This window comes from Cebidichthys violaceus, unplaced genomic scaffold, assembly GCF_023349555.1.
Source record: "Cebidichthys violaceus isolate CVI_PGR_0920_01 unplaced genomic scaffold, fCebVio1.0.p SCAF_44, whole genome shotgun sequence".
Taxonomy (NCBI): Eukaryota; Metazoa; Chordata; class Actinopteri; order Perciformes; family Stichaeidae; genus Cebidichthys; species Cebidichthys violaceus.
In genome coordinates, this window is record NW_027176639.1 from 1,925,026 (window position 1) to 1,939,582 (window position 14,557).

Genomic DNA, 14,557 nt, shown 5'->3' on the forward strand with positions numbered 1-14,557 from the left:
TTGAGTACACATACACGTTCCTGCATCAATAGTCAACACATGGCCTGTGAGCTGGATGGGATGTGGAGTTTTAAGTGTGAGGAAATGAAGGAACTACATATGAAAATAGTGGAGCTCTCAGCACAGAGAGCTGATTTCACTCTTGCTACAGCCCCACTTGCAGCAGGCGTTGGACAGTCCGACCACTACGTCCCGTCCTTTCCTATCTGCACTCCGTAGAGCTTCCAGAACCCCCTCGGAAATTGGTGAGCGAGCCGAGCGGCTGAATCCAGCAGCCGCAGATGCCTCGTTTAATGTTTGATCTCTCCATACTTGGGGCTCTGCAGGATCCTGCTCGCCAGTAAGTTGAGGGGTGGAATTTGTGTTCCATGGGTCAAAGGCCTCTTCCCCAATAAGAGCTGATGAAAAGCAGAGAGGCACATCTCTTAATATTACTGTTTGACTGAAACACGACGCATCACTTGTATTCAAGTCTCTCATACACACTCCTACCTGAGTCTCCTACACTCCTCCTCCAGCGAGAACCACCGCAGGTAAAGATGACGGCTCGTATGAACTCTCTTCCACACAGTTTCACCCCAAAGAAAGGGGGATGGGCGTCATTCGACCGCACCTTGTCTACCAGGGCCACCAACAAGCCCAGGGTCAAGAGTGCTGCCTTCCACATGTTGAGAGGGAAAAGATGCCGTCGGTGTCTCAAATGCTGCTTGAGGTGTCTGTGTCGTTTGTGTTTCCCTCTGGACAGCTCGTTTTATAGGCCTCAGCATCTCAGATAAGGACCTCAACTCACCTCCACTCTTCGTCATGCCCAGAGATACGACCGGGGACCTTTACGGGCAACAATGCACATAGAGGAAAAGATAAGTTTTGATAAAGCAAATGATGCCAGAGGGGATGTCAACAGAGCTCTTGGTTATCTGACCACCTGTGACCTTTTGCTGGCCTTTCTGTCCCTTGCACCAGTTGGGCTGTGCGGTGTGTCACCACACAATCTCCGTCTGACTATATGCTCTGCCATGCAATGGATGGAGATCACTATCCGGTCACCTCAACGATAACTAGGGTGCGATACAAATGGTATTCTGCAAGTGGCGCACACACACACACACACACACACACACACCCACACACACACACACACACACACACACACACATACAAACACACACATACAGAGAGATTTCAGAAGCCAACTGGTGATACTACAGCAACTCAAATCAATCTTGTAAGATATGAATTATTAATACAAGCCTATAGAGGAAGGGGGGAAGTAGCTTTTCACATACAAGGACTTTGCTGTAGCCCTATTGGTGCATAAACAACAACAACAATAAAGAATTGAAGAAAGTAAAAATAAAAAATATTTTCAAAAATACTATTTATGTATGTACAATGTAACAGTTTGGAATGAAAGAGCTAAGCAGGAATGTACAGGATAATAAAGTTCAAACGGATATGCATTAATGTAACTCATTAATAAATGATAAATGGCGGCAGCAACATCAAGCGATCTAAAAAGTGAGATTGAGAATAAAAGTGGTCGTTTGACGTTCGGCTCTGGTGAAAGTGACAGACGGGGACTGTCCACCAATGAACGACACGACATCTTACCGACGCTGCGACCACCTCGCAAATCAGCCAATCAGCATTCAGCGCAGGGCGGGGCGGTGGCGGGAGGGTAGCAACAGTTGCCCCGGTGAAGGCAAGGCGCCATAGTCACGGTAGTCCTGGCGACGAGAACCAAGCAACGGGAGTCAACAACAACAACCTAAATCTAAGGCAACAAACTTCAACGACTTAAAAGGATAATATTGGGATAAACTAGAGGTGAAAAAGTGATATATCTCATAATTATCATTTCATTTTGTTCTCATGACGTATGTGGTCTCGTGCTTGTTTGTGACCGTCGTCGTGACGTGGTGCTGGTCGAGCTCGCGGGTGATGAACGTCCTGCTAGCTTCTTTACAGAACTCTGTTGTTATGGCGATGTCAGATCTTTGATAAGAGCACAAGATGGCGGGTGTGTGTTGTAGTGCCGATCGTACTTTGTTGGCTCATTTGTTAGATTGTTCAGTTGTTGTTGTTGTTGTTGTTGTTGTTGTTGTTGTTACAGTTGTTACAGTTCCGACTATGATGAAATGATAAAGAGACGTGTTTGTTGTCACGGTTATTGACGTGGTACCGATCCGACACGAGGAACCAGCCGTAGCTCCCGTTAACGTCACAACGCTCCTAGCTCCTAGCTGAGGAAGCACTCTCGTCTCCTCAACTCTCTTCTCAAGCTCTATTAGTAGACTGCTCCCGGAAGTCATTGGTCTACGCGTTCTAGAGGCTGAGATATGAGTGTGTAACTTAGTGTACTTCATACTCTTTTTGTGACTTTGAAAAAGTTGCTGGTGTGACATTGAGTCAGTGGACACAGTGTGCCGGATGATCGTGAGATCGTGTTGGTGTAGCAGGAGTGGCTTATCCTCCAGTGGGATGGACTACAGTTCTGACTGACAGAGGGTCCAAAGATTAATATCAGTCCATTTACAGACGGTGATATCTGACACTGTCCACGGTGGAACACTTCATATCACTTTTGATTCAGTGGATTTATTTCACCTGAAACACTCTTTTGAATATATATATATATATATATATTCATTGCTTTATTCACGGTGCTCAGGTTTTCATATGTGACCAAACAGGAAACGCTCTAGGCTGCTGATGGTTTACAACAAAAGCCACACTTCCTCCACTGGTTTGTGTTCCACGTGTTCCACACACACACACACACACACACACACACACACACACACACACACACACACACACACACACACGTGTGAGCTCACACACACACACACACACACACACACACACACACACACACACACACACACACGTGAGCTCACACACTCATCCACAGAGGGGTATAATAACACGTATGTTTGCAGCACTCTCATTAATGAGGATCGTCTCTCGCTTTCAGAACCAGTGCCTTCGAAGCATCGGTTGTCATGGCAACTTCCGGATACTCCGAGGACCTTCAGCCTCAGCAGGCCGACGCAGTAACCATAGCAACTCCTCCCGCCACCACGACCTCGTCCGCGAAGGCGACGGCTCACTTCCTGTCCTCCGAGATCCCGCCGACCTCCGGAACCGCCTCCTCGAAAGCGGGACAGGATGCACTTTGTTCTCAGGCGCCGCCCGCCAGCCAGAGCCAGAAGGTTCTGACCACGCCCACGCAGCACTACGTGAACCCAGAGATGCAGCACGCTGCGGTCCAGAAGAGCAATGGTCAGAGCAACTCGCCCCAGTACATCATAGTCACCGTTACAGGTGAGAGAGACCGTGACGGGGGTGACACACACCTGCGTGACACACACCGTGCACACTGACATGACACACACCTGCGTGACACACACCGTGCACACTGACATGATGCAGGTCTTCATCAGTGCACCTGGGGTGAAAAGCAACAGGCTGGGTCCTGGTCCTGTGTGGTTGATTGTATCAAACAGTGCCGAGGGGAGGTGCGTATGAATCTCTGGCTAATCATCTTTAAAGTGACGACAGATATGTTGTGTTTAGCGGCCTGGGCCTCCATCTATTCGAAGATATATCAAACATATATTCAACAACTGGTGCATGAGTTCATCCACAGAAAATTTATATTTAAGTCATTTATAAAGGATAATGAAGTGAATATTAAGTCATTATAAAGGGTAATGAAGTGAATATTAAGTCATTGATAAAGGATAATGAAGTGAATATTTAAGTCATTTATAAAGGGTAATGAAGTGAATATTTAAGTCATTTATAAAGGATAATGAAGTGAATATTAAGTCATTTATAAAGGATAATGAAGTGAATATTTAAGTCATTTATAAAGGATAATGAAGTGAATATTTAAGTCATTTATAAAGGGTAATGAAGTGAATATTAAGTCATTTATAAAGGGTAATGAAGTGAATATTTAAGTCATTTATAAAGGGTAATGAAGTGAATATTTAAGTCATTTATAAAGGATAATGAAGTGAATATTAAGTCATTTATAAAGGATAATGAAGTGAATATTAAGTCATTGATAAAGGATAATGAAGTGAATATTAAGTCATTGATAAAGGGTAATGAAGTGAATATTAAGTCATTGATAAAGGGTAATGAAGTGAATATTTAAGTCATTTATAAAGGATAATGAAGTGAATATTTAAGTCATTTATAAAGGATAATGAAGTGAATATTAAGTCATTGGTAAAGGGTAATGAAGTGAATATTAAGTCATTGATAAAGGGTAATGAAGTGAATATTTAAGTCATTGATAAAGGGTAATGAAGTGAATATTTAAGTCATTTATAAAGGATAATGAAGTGAATATTAAGTCATTGATAAAGGGTAATGAAGTGAATATTAAGTCATTGATAAAGGATAATGAAGTGAATATTTAAGTCATTTATAAAGGATAATGAAGTGAATATTAAGTAATTTATAAAGGATAATGAAGTGAATATTAAGTCATTGATAAAGGATAATGAAGTGAATATTAAGTCATTGATAAAGGGTAATGAAGTGAATATTAAGTCATTGATAAAGGGTAATGAAGTGAATATTTAAGTCATTTATAAAGGATAATGAAGTGAATATTAAGTCATTTATAAAGGATAATGAAGTGAATATTTAAGTCATTTATAAAGGATAATGAAGTGAATATTTAAGTCATTTATAAAGGGTAATGAAGTGAATATTAAGTCATTTATAAAGGGTAATGAAGTGAATATTTAAGTCATTTATAAAGGGTAATGAAGTGAATATTTAAGTCATTTATAAAGGATAATGAAGTGAATATTAAGTCATTTATAAAGGATAATGAAGTGAATATTAAGTCATTGATAAAGGATAATGAAGTGAATATTAAGTCATTGATAAAGGGTAATGAAGTGAATATTAAGTCATTGATAAAGGGTAATGAAGTGAATATTTAAGTCATTTATAAAGGATAATGAAGTGAATATTTAAGTCATTTATAAAGGATAATGAAGTGAATATTAAGTCATTGGTAAAGGGTAATGAAGTGAATATTAAGTCATTGATAAAGGGTAATGAAGTGAATATTTAAGTCATTGATAAAGGGTAATGAAGTGAATATTTAAGTCATTTATAAAGGATAATGAAGTGAATATTAAGTCATTGATAAAGGGTAATGAAGTGAATATTAAGTCATTGATAAAGGATAATGAAGTGAATATTTAAGTCATTTATAAAGGATAATGAAGTGAATATTAAGTAATTTATAAAGGATAATGAAGTGAATATTAAGTCATTGATAAAGGATAATGAAGTGAATATTAAGTCATTGATAAAGGGTAATGAAGTGAATATTAAGTCATTGATAAAGGGTAATGAAGTGAATATTTAAGTCATTTATAAAGGATAATGAAGTGAATATTAAGTCATTTATAAAGGATAATGAAGTGAATATTAAGTCATTGATAAAGGGTAATGAAGTGAATATTTAAGTCATTTATAAAGGATAATGAAGTGAATATTAAGTCATTGATAAAGGGTAATGAAGTAAATATTAAGTCATTGATAAAGGGTAATGAAGTGAATATTAAGTCATTGATAAAGGGTAATGAAGTGAATATTTAAGTCATTTATAAAGGATAATGAAGTGAATATTTAAGTCATTTATAAAGGATAATGAAGTGAATATTTAAGTCATTTATAAAGGGTAATGAAGTGAATATTTAAGTCATTTATAAAGGGTAATGAAGTGAATATTTAAGTCATTTATAAAGGGTAATGAAGTGACTGATGGATAGAACCTGACTGAACTTTGACTCTGCTGATATTAACAGACAGTCGGTGGTACAATGACGGTTGTTTTCCAGTTATATTGAATCAACATGGCCTTAAGTGTGCAGCCCTGCAGTTGTCCAAAAGACAAGATAAGCGAGTCTCTATGGTCATGAGTGTAACGCATGCTTACGGGGCTTTGGACCGTTTCCAGACCGTTGCTTTTATGAAATGATATTCTGAATTAAAAGAAGAGTTTTAAGGTACGGTGTGAACTAGTGCAGAGAGAGCTGACCCTGGTGTCTATCTGGTGTTTATTTTAGGGCCGTCTATTCGCAGCGCTCTCTCCCTCTGCTGGTATCAAGTAACACTTTGCACTTTCACCCAGAGTGACGCCGTAGGCCTGGGGCACGAGGAAGGCTCCTGAAGTAGGTCGACTACGTTTGCCGAATAACTGCTTATTAAAGCCTCCCTCATCTGTACGGACTCGGTCACGAGAGCCGGGCTCTGTTAGACTTCAGCTGCTGAGCTTTTTGTTCTGTTTTACGTTCATGACAGAAGGCTAGCTTGACAGAGTGTAGAAGTTTCCTCCAGACAGAAGCCTGAGGGAGACGCTGTGTCACCTCTCAGTGACATATTCATCACACCTGAAGCTGTTTAAATAAAAAGTGATTCACTTTGTTCACTTAAGAGCAGCGCAGTGAGAGCACGACGGCTGCAAAACAGTGTTAAGTAGATTGTTTTTTTTCACCTGAAGTGAACACCACCCTCTCCGTCCTCCACCCTCCACCCTCCACCCTCTATCCTCCGTGTTCTCTGCCCATCATCCCTGGTGTATGTCTCATTTCCCTCTCATCTGATCTGCATGTTTACAAGATGGAGTGATTCCTCTCTCCATCTGGGGAGATTAGCTGTCCAAGGCTGCCCTTCTGCATGCGAGATATAAGGATGTTCAGAGCTGGACATACGCACTCTGTCCTCCTCCCCGCTGTCAGTCTGTCCTCAGTGGAAGTAAAACAACCTTTTGTCGTACGATGTTCTGCGGCGACTGTTATTACGATTTGGAGGCAGTGTGTCGTGAGTACTGAGCTTGTGGTGTTGGTGTCTGTTTTTCTGTGGATTTGTTCCGTCGTCTGATGAAAGCTCTCTCCCTCTGGCCTCTCTAGAGGGATCCGTTCACTCCAATGACAGCCTGTCGGACTCCAGCCCGCCTGCCCCCGGTGTTCCCACTCAGGTGGTCCAACCGGTGCAGTCCACCCAACAGGTAAGACGCAAACACACACACACACACACACCAACGGTTTACCGCTTGACGCGCAGGTGGCACGTCACGGCAAATGGTTGGCTACCCATAGTTCCATCTGACACTGTGGCTTTACTCACCTGCAGAGGTCAGTGTTGCAAGCGGTGCCGCAGGCAGCCAAGAGGACTCAGTCTGACCACAGCAACACCCTACAGCCTGTGCACATTAGCCAGGAGGTAAACAGACATCCAGACATGTCTCATGTGAGAACATATGCAGTAAATACCTTAGATCTTGTGGTACTGATCCGCTCACTGCTACAGGCAGATAGAAGGAGAGAAACACTCTGCCTGCTCTGCATGTCTTCTCGCCTCCATCACTGCGGCCTCCCCGGCGGTCGCTGTTGTACCTGGAACTGAACTCTGCAGAGTGAGCCAATGAGCCGTTAGCATTGTTTTTGGACCACCGTGTCAAACATATTTCTAAAACTCGTCTGCTCGATCGTCTCTGAACAGAACCCCTCTTGACCCAGTTATGGAGCAAAGCTTTATTCAGTATTAAAAGACATAAGGTTGATTGTGTTTTTGTGTTAACAGCTTGTCATGCTGCATTAAGCCTCCTGTTTGACTCTCGTTCAGGTGGAGCATGTGTACTCTGGCCAGGTGCAGTATGTGGACGGAGGAGGAGACGTGACTTATACTACGTCCTCCCTGTGAGTAGAGAGGAACCTGCTCTGTGTGCATGTTGACATTCTTACACACACACACACACACACACACACACACACACGCACACACACACACAGTTACTTTCCCAGTCACACTGTTGTGCGTTTGTGTGTCTGTGTTTGTGCGTGTTCGTACACGTCTTTTTCTGTCCAGTCGATCGAGCAACTACCCTTTCTCCGACTCGCCCCTCTACTCCCAGACCCCTCCCACCTCCTCCTCCTCCTACTACGAGGCCACGCCCAGCAGCGAGTCAGACGTCACCGGCTCCGTGACCTCGCAGACGGTTTCTGTGGCAACAGCGGGAGCCAATTGCGGGGGAGCTGCTGCGGGCGGGGGGGGCTACGTCATTCAGGGAGGTTACATGTTAGGAGGAGGAGCAGCAGGTGGAGGAGGGCAGACTTTCTCCAGCCCCAACTCTCGCGCCCCACCCGCTACTGTGAGTGCTCCGGTTCAAAGGGGACAATGTGCCGGTTACGATGTGAGACATGAAGGTTCATCACACCTGACTCCTCCTAGGTGCAGTGGCTGTGTGATAACTACGAGGGGGCCGAGGGGGTGAGCTTACCTCGCTGCACCCTCTACTACCACTACCTGCTGCACTGCCAGGAGCAGAAGCTAGAACCTGTTAATGCTGCATCCTTCGGCAAACTCATCAGGTCCGTCTTCATGGGGCTGCGCACACGGAGATTAGGGACCAGGTATACACACACACACACACACACACACACACACACACACACTAGACGAGTATCTCAGGTCATCACTCATCGTGTGTTTCAGAGGGAACTCAAAGTACCACTACTATGGTCTGAGGATCAAATCTGGTTCCCCGCTGCTCAGACTGATGGATGAACAGCAGCACATGGCGATGAGGCAGCAGCCTTTCTCTCAGAAGAACAGGTATCCACCCCGGTGTCACCATGTAGTGGTAGATGATCCATTCAAACAAGTCGTATCAGTCGCTTAGCTCACCATGTTACTTCCTCACTGTCCCTGATTGATGGGTGTTCTGTCCAATAGGATAAAGCCACTTCATAAGGCACAGGGGATCACCAATGGGACGTCAGGTGGGATGGGTCAGCAGCAGGCCGGGGCGCTCTGTGATATTTCGGCGCAGGTGCAACAGTATCAGCAGTTTCTGGGTGAGCAACACTCTGCAAAAACGTTCACCATTTTCCTCTTAAGAATGCTTCTGATTGTGTCCTTGGTACCTGTGATGCTCCGCTGTACAACCCGTGAACAACCTCTGTCTCTCGTGCAGAGCCATCAAGGCCTCTGCCAGACTTTGTGGACATTGATCTTCAGGATGGAACCCTGCCTGATGGGATCCTCGTAGAACACCTCAAGGCCTTTCAGACTCTGTACAGAGAGCACTGTGAGGTAGGCCGCCGTGCACAAAGACAGGACACACTGACCTCAGATCCTTCTTTCTCCACGGACACAAGTCACAGCCTTGAGGTAGCTGCTGGTTTGGTAGTGGTTTATTGTGTGTGTGTGTGTGTGTGTGTGTGTGTGTGTGTGTGTGTGTGATCCCCACAGGCCATTCTGGACGTGATGGTGAACCTTCAGTTCACTCTGGTGGAGACACTGTGGAAATCCTTCTGGAGGTTCAGCCAGAGCAGTGACACAGAGTCCCTCAACCTGTAAGTGTCCGTGACACACTCAGCCGATGCTCTGATGTCATCACCGGCTGTGACCGGTGTGCATGTTGTGTCCTCTGCTCCTCCAGGCACAACGAGTCGGAGAAGCGTCTGCCAAAAACGTGCCTGGTGGTGCTGTGCAAGTATGAGCCGGTGCTGCGCTGGACCAAAGAGTGCGACAACCTGCTCTACCAGACTCTGGTGGAGATCCTCATCTCTGATGTACTGAGACCCATCCCGAGTGAGTTAGTGAGGCCCGATGGGGGCGTGTCTACCAAACTGTGGAGCGAGGCAATCGAGACGAAATGACTGATTCACAGCAAAGGGACTTAATCTGAGGATCCTGTGTGTTTAAATATCAAAGTAAACCCTCTGTCTGTCTGTCTGTCTGTCTCTCTGTCTGTCTGTGTCTCTCTCTCTCTCTGTGTCTCTGTCTCTCTCTCTTTGTGTCTCTCTCTCTCCCTCCCTCCCTCCCTCCCTCAGGTGCCTTAACTCAGGCCATTCGCAACTTTGCCAAGAGTCTGGAGAACTGGTTGACGGGCGCCATGATGAACATCCCAGAAGAGATGGTTCGCATAAAGGTATTCTCAGGCTTCTGCACTGATTCGCTGTTGAGACAGAGCTCTGCATCCGTGTTCTAGCTCAGATCTCTCCAGATGTTGTCTAGGTCCAGTTCAGACAGTTCACATCTGGTAAGGCAATATATCTTAAATGTCTCGAGTTTTATTACTGTATTGATCTCAGCGTATCCTCGGTGCTGTTGTCTCGTGAATGGAAAACCCAAGATGATTCCAGAGTGTGAACTGGGCCTCTTCACATGACCTGTCTCCTTGTTCCTCCTCCTCCTCCTCCTCCTCCTCCTCCCTCTGTCCTTCAGGTGGTGTGTGTGGGCTCCTTCTCCCAGACGCTGCGCCGCTACACCAGCCTGAACCACCTGGCCCAGGCAGCCCGCGCTGTCCTGCAGAACACAGCCCAGATCAACCAGATGCTCTCAGACCTCAACCGGGTTGACTTCACTAACGTACAGGTGTGTACTTCTACCTCACCCTCCTGTCTATGACGCGAGTGTTCTCAGTGAGATAGAGCAGTGTCCCCCCCGTGTCCCCCCTCAGGAGCAGGCATCCTGGGTGTGTCAGTGTGAGGACAGTGTGGTGCAGCGGCTGGAGCAGGACTTTAAAATGACTCTGCAGCAGCAGAACTCTCTGGAGCAGTGGGCCACCTGGCTGGACGGCGTGGTCTCAGAGGCCCTGAAGCCCTACGAGCAGAACTCCGTCGCCCTGCCAAAGGCCGCCAAGGTCTTCCTGCTCAACTGGTCCTTCTACAGGTGAGAGGACAAGGACAAACTGTGGACAGAATATACTAAATGTTTGGTTTTACATGGGAGATAATTGTCTTCTGTGCTTTCTTGCCAGCTCTATGGTAATCCGGGACCTGACTCTGCGCAGCGCTGCCAGCTTCGGCTCCTTCCACCTGATCCGCCTGCTGTATGACGAGTACATGTACTACCTGATAGAACACAGGGTGGCCCGGGCTAAAGGAGTGACGCCCATTGCGGTCATGGGAGAAGTACGTGTCTGCGCACACAGTCGCATAGCATCGGTCTGCACTCGATGATACATGTTTATGAATGTCCCATTCTTAATCCGTGTTGCAGTTCGCCAGCACTGTCAAGAGCCGCATCTGTCGCGACCTGGAGAAAGGTAACTTCACCGCCATTCTCCTCACAAAATGTGATCGCGTGTTGCCGTCGGCCCGTTATCGGGTCGCTTAATGCCACGTCGATGCCCCTTTCTCCCCCAGAAGAAGAAGAGGACGATGAGGAAGAGGAGAGCGAGGACGAGGGCGGCGATCTCGTGCTGCAGTCCAGCTCTCTGAGCGCGATGGACGACGAGAAGGACCCGATGGAGCCGCCCGCCAAGCTGCCCAGGACCAGTTTCAACCCGCACACCCTGACCGACAGCACACAACCGTAGACTTATCTCACACACACACACACACACACACACACACACACACACACACACCTTTGCTTTAAGTTGAACACCATGCCATCCCGTTCTGTCATTCTGTGTACGCTTCAGGTTTGAACAGCTGATGTTTGGTGTCGTCGTCCGGTGTGTGTCTGCAATCATGTGAACATGTGGAAGAGCCTTTTGCCGCCAATTTTGTACTTTTGTGCCGCTGCCATTCCTTCCCTCTCTGCCTTCAGCTGCTGTTTTTCGGTCCTTCCCTGTTTTGAGTGGCCAGCTGCCTGCAGCCTCAGCCGTACTGGTCAGTTTACTGTCCAGAGCCTCGACTCCCTCCCGCCCGCCTTAACCACTGACCTGACTGCTGTGGAGAGATGATGGTGTTCTTCGTTGTTCTCTTAAATATCTCCTACCTTGCCTTTAAAAGCAGTGACTATGCAGGGAAGCTGGACTTTAGTGAACAGAATATAATTGTTTAATCTCAGAGCAGCATCTGGAATGATACTGCATTGTGAGTTTTGTTGATTGACAGCGATGTGCGGATGCCATATTTTACTTCATGTCACTTCTTCTTCATAACAGATACTCTGTGCCTTTGAGAGACTCCAGACTGAACCAACAGCTGGTGGTCTATATATTCTGTAATGGTGGATTAATAAATGAAGGTCCTGTGAAGTAGTCCTGTTGTCATGAATATTTAGCTGTGGAAAATATTTATATATATTTATATATAAATGTATACATATATAAATATATATTTATATATATAAATATAAGTAAATAATTATATATATAAATAAATATTTATATATATCACAATGAAATGTTGACAGTCAAGTGTCGTCGTGATGATTCTGCCCAGTTTGCTGTTTTTAATTCAACCATCCATTTATCTGCTCATTATCCATTCTCACACACACACACACACACACACACACACACAGACAGTCGTAGATGCAGTGTAATGGTCAAAGCTTGTCCCACCCGAGAACATTTAGTATATTATATATATATTATTATATCTATATTATGTATCTTTTGTGAACATTGTCAGATATCCAAACTGTTTGTATGTTTAACCGTTGTTGCCTTCAGGAATGCGTCCAGATAACGGATCTATACTTGTATTTTTTATATATATATATATATATATATATATATATTAGTGATGGTGGATGATGGTGACTTTCTAGATGTTTCTAAAGAGAACACGCTCAACCAGCAGCTTCTCACATGAGAGCAGACGTTGTGTCTGAACACCAAAGAGTAACTGAGTATATGTACATTATTATTGATGTCAGACGACAACCTAACATAACTGCTGCTGTCTGTTATAAAGAGTGACTGATTAGTGCTGCTGAACCTCTTGATGTGGTTCACACCTTTGTATTAAATGTGTGATCCACCTTTATTCTCACCGTTTACTAAAAGGATGCCATTGCTCTCAAATCTTGTGCCAAGTTTCTTCTTCATGGGAGCGCTGTAGACCACATCACCTTCAACGTACTCCAGATACACGTCCATAGAGCTGTGAAACTCACGACAGATAGATTATTATTATAATAATGATAATAATAATGATGATGATAATAATAATAATGATGATGGTAAAATCAGAAGCTCTAGAGACAGATCTCCTCAGTCTGGGTCAACATCAGTCCAAGAAAACAACGGATTCATTTTACTCATATTTGAGATCAAACAATCCAACGATTCAGAATCATGAAGACTCACAAAGAAACTTTGAATGTTTTATTTTCTCAAAATATCCCAACAGAACCTCGTCGTACTGACATGCTAGTAAACATACAGCATGTAACACCCCCCCCCCCCCACACACACACACACACACACACACACACACACACACACACACACACACACACACACACACACACACACACACAACGTAGGTTTAAAAAAAGATCTTAAAGAGTCAAGTGACGGTACTGGATTCAGGTTCTCTCCTCTTAAATACTGTAGTCCTGAACCGACACAGCTAGACTGAACGGGTCGAGAACACGACTTCAGAAGCAGCAGAATCTGTCAAACGTTACACATTAAACACACACACACACACACACACACACACTCTCTCTCTCTCTCTCTCTCTCTCTCTGAAATCATCACAGAGGTGCAGATATTGCATATGTTCAGCTACAGACACTCAAAAGAAACACACTCGCTCTACAATAACAGTACGGCTTTATAAAAAACATCTGGGTTCAGACCAGCTCTTCCTTTTGGTGGTTGCAATACTGCAGTACACATAAAAAACATAGAAAAACACAAAGTAAAACTAAACAGACTTCATCCTTAGAGCACCTCTAGCGTTCCTCGTTTGGTTTCGTTTGGACACGTGTTGGAGCTTCTTGTTACCAAAGCTCAGCTGCTGAGCGCGTGCAATGCTGCTCACGTGAAGGTGGAGCTCCGAGTATCCGTGTGCGCTTTGGTGTCTGTTGCTTTGACACTTCTTCTTCCTTCATAACACAATCCAGGTGCATCGGTCGCTATCGGCCAACACTTGCAGGGACGAGCCTACAGTTGAGAAGATGAGTGTGTAGATAAGTGTGACTTAATTCACTCACACAAGTTGTAAGACTGTAAAACTTCCAACAGCTGCTTTCCCCCCCAGAACTCTATGGTGTTTCCCCCCCGCCGTCCCCCATCGACGCAGCCTAAACGCAGCCTGAGTGTGTGATTTACTCTGTGTTTAGACATCAGGACCCTGATTGTGTGCTCACATGTGTGTACCACTGACCTTTGTGCAGGGCCTCGTTGGTCATGCGATTGATGTAGCGGGAGCTGCTCTCTGGAACCAACCACTTCATCACTGTGTTCACACAGGACTTCCTGTAAGAGCTCCACACACTCCCACTGACCACAGACACACACACACACACACACACACACACACACACACACACACACACACACACACACACACACACACACACACGTTTAACACAGCAGAGGTAGAAAGAGCCCAACGAGACAGACAGGAAGGTGTGTGTGTGTGTGTGTGTGTGTGTGTGTGTATGTGTGTGTGTGTGTGGCAGCAGCTCCTCACCTGGTCTGACCCTTGACCTCCGTAAGGTCCCCTACACCCACGGTGCAACACACACCCGTGTTAAGGTCCCAGCTGACCTGCAGGTTGGAGTGATACGTGTTGGGCCTGAGAACAAAAGCAACGAC

The 14,557-nt window shown here is 45.0% G+C and overlaps 3 protein-coding genes across 7 annotated transcripts in view; 1 reads left to right on the forward strand and 2 right to left on the reverse strand.

The window, feature by feature from the left end:
• Positions 1-48: 48 nt before the first annotated feature.
• On the reverse strand, positions 49-1,673 carry rln3b (relaxin 3b). 2 transcript variants are annotated; one of them, XM_068729108.1, is made up of 3 exons: positions 1,612-1,673; positions 493-828; positions 49-398 (listed from the first exon to the last, which is right to left on the reverse strand). In XM_068729108.1, exons 2-3 carry the CDS (start codon positions 665-667, stop codon positions 118-120), a joined length of 456 nt encoding a protein of 151 aa, XP_068585209.1. In that variant the 5' UTR covers positions 668-828; positions 1,612-1,673; the 3' UTR covers positions 49-117. The 2 variants fall into 2 exon arrangements, with proteins under 2 accessions (XP_068585209.1, XP_068585210.1); XM_068729109.1 differs by lacking the exon at positions 1,612-1,673 and adding an exon at positions 926-974.
• Positions 1,674-1,706: 33 nt separating this feature from the next.
• rfx1b (regulatory factor X, 1b (influences HLA class II expression)) lies at positions 1,707-12,040 on the forward strand. Of its 4 annotated transcripts, none has more exons than XM_068729105.1 (18): positions 1,707-1,827; positions 2,978-3,327; positions 6,951-7,048; positions 7,174-7,290; positions 7,666-7,739; positions 7,909-8,191; positions 8,272-8,453; positions 8,536-8,655; positions 8,776-8,897; positions 9,017-9,135; positions 9,295-9,398; positions 9,485-9,636; positions 9,879-9,976; positions 10,273-10,422; positions 10,508-10,719; positions 10,808-10,961; positions 11,050-11,095; positions 11,199-12,040. In XM_068729105.1, exons 2-18 carry the CDS (start codon positions 3,006-3,008, stop codon positions 11,366-11,368), a joined length of 2,523 nt encoding a protein of 840 aa, XP_068585206.1. In that variant the 5' UTR covers positions 1,707-1,827; positions 2,978-3,005; the 3' UTR covers positions 11,369-12,040. The 4 variants fall into 4 exon arrangements, with proteins under 4 accessions (XP_068585206.1, XP_068585205.1, XP_068585207.1 ...); XM_068729104.1 differs by having other exon boundaries at positions 1,708-1,827; positions 11,196-12,040; XM_068729106.1 differs by having other exon boundaries at positions 1,709-1,827; positions 7,174-7,263; positions 11,196-12,040.
• Positions 12,041-13,101: 1,061 nt separating this feature from the next.
• The window catches only part of dcaf15 (DDB1 and CUL4 associated factor 15), a 6,955-nt gene continuing 5,499 nt past the window's right edge, over positions 13,102-14,557 (reverse strand). Inside the window, exons 11-13 of the mRNA XM_068729022.1 lie at positions 14,433-14,537; positions 14,124-14,239; positions 13,102-13,900 (exon numbers count right to left, since the gene is read on the reverse strand). Coding sequence (XP_068585123.1) covers positions 13,845-13,900; positions 14,124-14,239; positions 14,433-14,537 — 277 coding nt within the window. The 3' untranslated portion in view covers positions 13,102-13,844. The remainder of the gene's footprint in view (positions 13,901-14,123; positions 14,240-14,432; positions 14,538-14,557) is intronic.

What these genes read in the sequence shown, in the direction of transcription:
- rfx1b (XM_068729104.1), top strand. Translation starts at nt 3,006, where the DNA reads ATGGCAACTTCCGGATACTCCGAGGACCTTCAGCCTCAGCAGGCCGAC. An exon ending in GACACAGAGTCCCTCAACCT is followed by an intron (nt 9,399 to 9,484) that starts GTAAGTGTCCGT and finishes CTGCTCCTCCAG; the next exon opens with GCACAACGAGTCGGAGAAGC. An exon ending in CTCAACTGGTCCTTCTACAG is followed by an intron (nt 10,720 to 10,807) that starts GTGAGAGGACAA and finishes CTTTCTTGCCAG; the next exon opens with CTCTATGGTAATCCGGGACC.
- rln3b (XM_068729108.1), bottom strand. Translation starts at nt 667, where the DNA reads ATGTGGAAGGCAGCACTCTTGACCCTGGGCTTGTTGGTGGCCCTGGTA. An exon ending in GAGGAGTGTAGGAGACTCAG is followed by an intron (nt 399 to 492) that starts GTAGGAGTGTGT and finishes GCTTTTCATCAG; the next exon opens with CTCTTATTGGGGAAGAGGCC.